This window comes from Sceloporus undulatus, chromosome 5 (genome assembly GCF_019175285.1).
Source record: "Sceloporus undulatus isolate JIND9_A2432 ecotype Alabama chromosome 5, SceUnd_v1.1, whole genome shotgun sequence".
In the NCBI taxonomy this organism is placed as follows: domain Eukaryota; kingdom Metazoa; phylum Chordata; class Lepidosauria; order Squamata; family Phrynosomatidae; genus Sceloporus; species Sceloporus undulatus.
In genome coordinates, this window is record NC_056526.1 from 89,126,896 (window position 1) to 89,127,966 (window position 1,071).

The window sequence follows — 1,071 nt, forward strand, 5'->3', positions numbered from 1 at the left end:
GCTATTAGCCAACCTTGTCCTTTCCCTCCCTGCGTCTTTCCCTCTATCAGGAAACCTACAAACTGCCGCACAGATTGATAGAGAAGAAAAGGCGAGACAGGATTAATGAGTGCATTGCTCAGCTGAAAGATTTATTGCCGGAGCATCTCAAGCTGACAGTAAGTTCAGTCAGGACCCATGTCCCTGGCTTCAGAGACCTTCAGACATCCCTGGCATCTCTCTTTAGCATCATGCCCATGGTCCTTATCTTTGCTAGCAAGGCTGCAGTGCTCTGCCCACTAGGAGTCATGGACAGTATCCAGGCAGAGTCACTCATCCCAAGATGAGAGCCATTGAAATAAATGGGGCTCGGGTCCGTCGTCACTTTAAGTCTAGTTGCAGTAGGACTACCTCTGGCTCCAACCCACTGGATATCATAGATTTTACCTAATCGTAGACACACTAATAGGAGACTAATAGTACACACACATAGCCTCGTGTTGTGAAACCGGACTCTTATGCACATTACTTGGGATTATGGCTCGCTTGTTGTTGTGCCTTCGAGGCGACCCTGTCACAAGATTGCCTTGGCATGTTTCTCACGGTGTGCGTTTGCCACTGCCGTCCTCTGAGGCTGAGAGAGTGTGACTCACCCAAGGTCACCTAGTCGGTTGATGTGGCCAAACTGGGATTCGAACCCTGGACTCCAGAGTCGTAGTCCAGGGGTCAAACCCTTACACCACACTACCTTTCTTGTTGAATTAAGGGGGACTTAATTCTGAGTAAGCAGGGATAGATAATGTTGTACATGTCTGAAAATAAAATTGTAAAACATTCTTCTTCTTTTTGTTTACTTGGATGTAAATCCTACCTTCTTCTAAGATATATATATATATATATGCCCTATGGAAGAAGCCCTATGGAATGTGTGTGTGTGCATGTGTGTGTGTGTGTGTCTTAGAAGAAGCCCTATGGATCAGCAAGATTTACATCCAAGTGAGCAAAAAGAAGAATAAGGTTTTAAAAATTTATTTTCAGATACTATCTATCTATCTATCTATCTATCTATCTATCTATCTATCTATCTATCTA

At 44.0% G+C, this 1,071-nt stretch overlaps 1 protein-coding gene across 2 annotated transcripts in view; it reads left to right on the forward strand.

The window, feature by feature from the left end:
* The window catches only part of BHLHE41 (basic helix-loop-helix family member e41), an 8,398-nt gene that overhangs the window by 1,032 nt on the left and 6,295 nt on the right, over window positions 1-1,071 (forward strand). For both annotated transcript variants that reach the window (XM_042470257.1, XM_042470256.1), the window contains exon 3: window positions 51-158. In XM_042470257.1, the coding sequence (XP_042326191.1) occupies window positions 51-158 (108 nt within the window). The remainder of the gene's footprint in view (window positions 1-50; window positions 159-1,071) is intronic.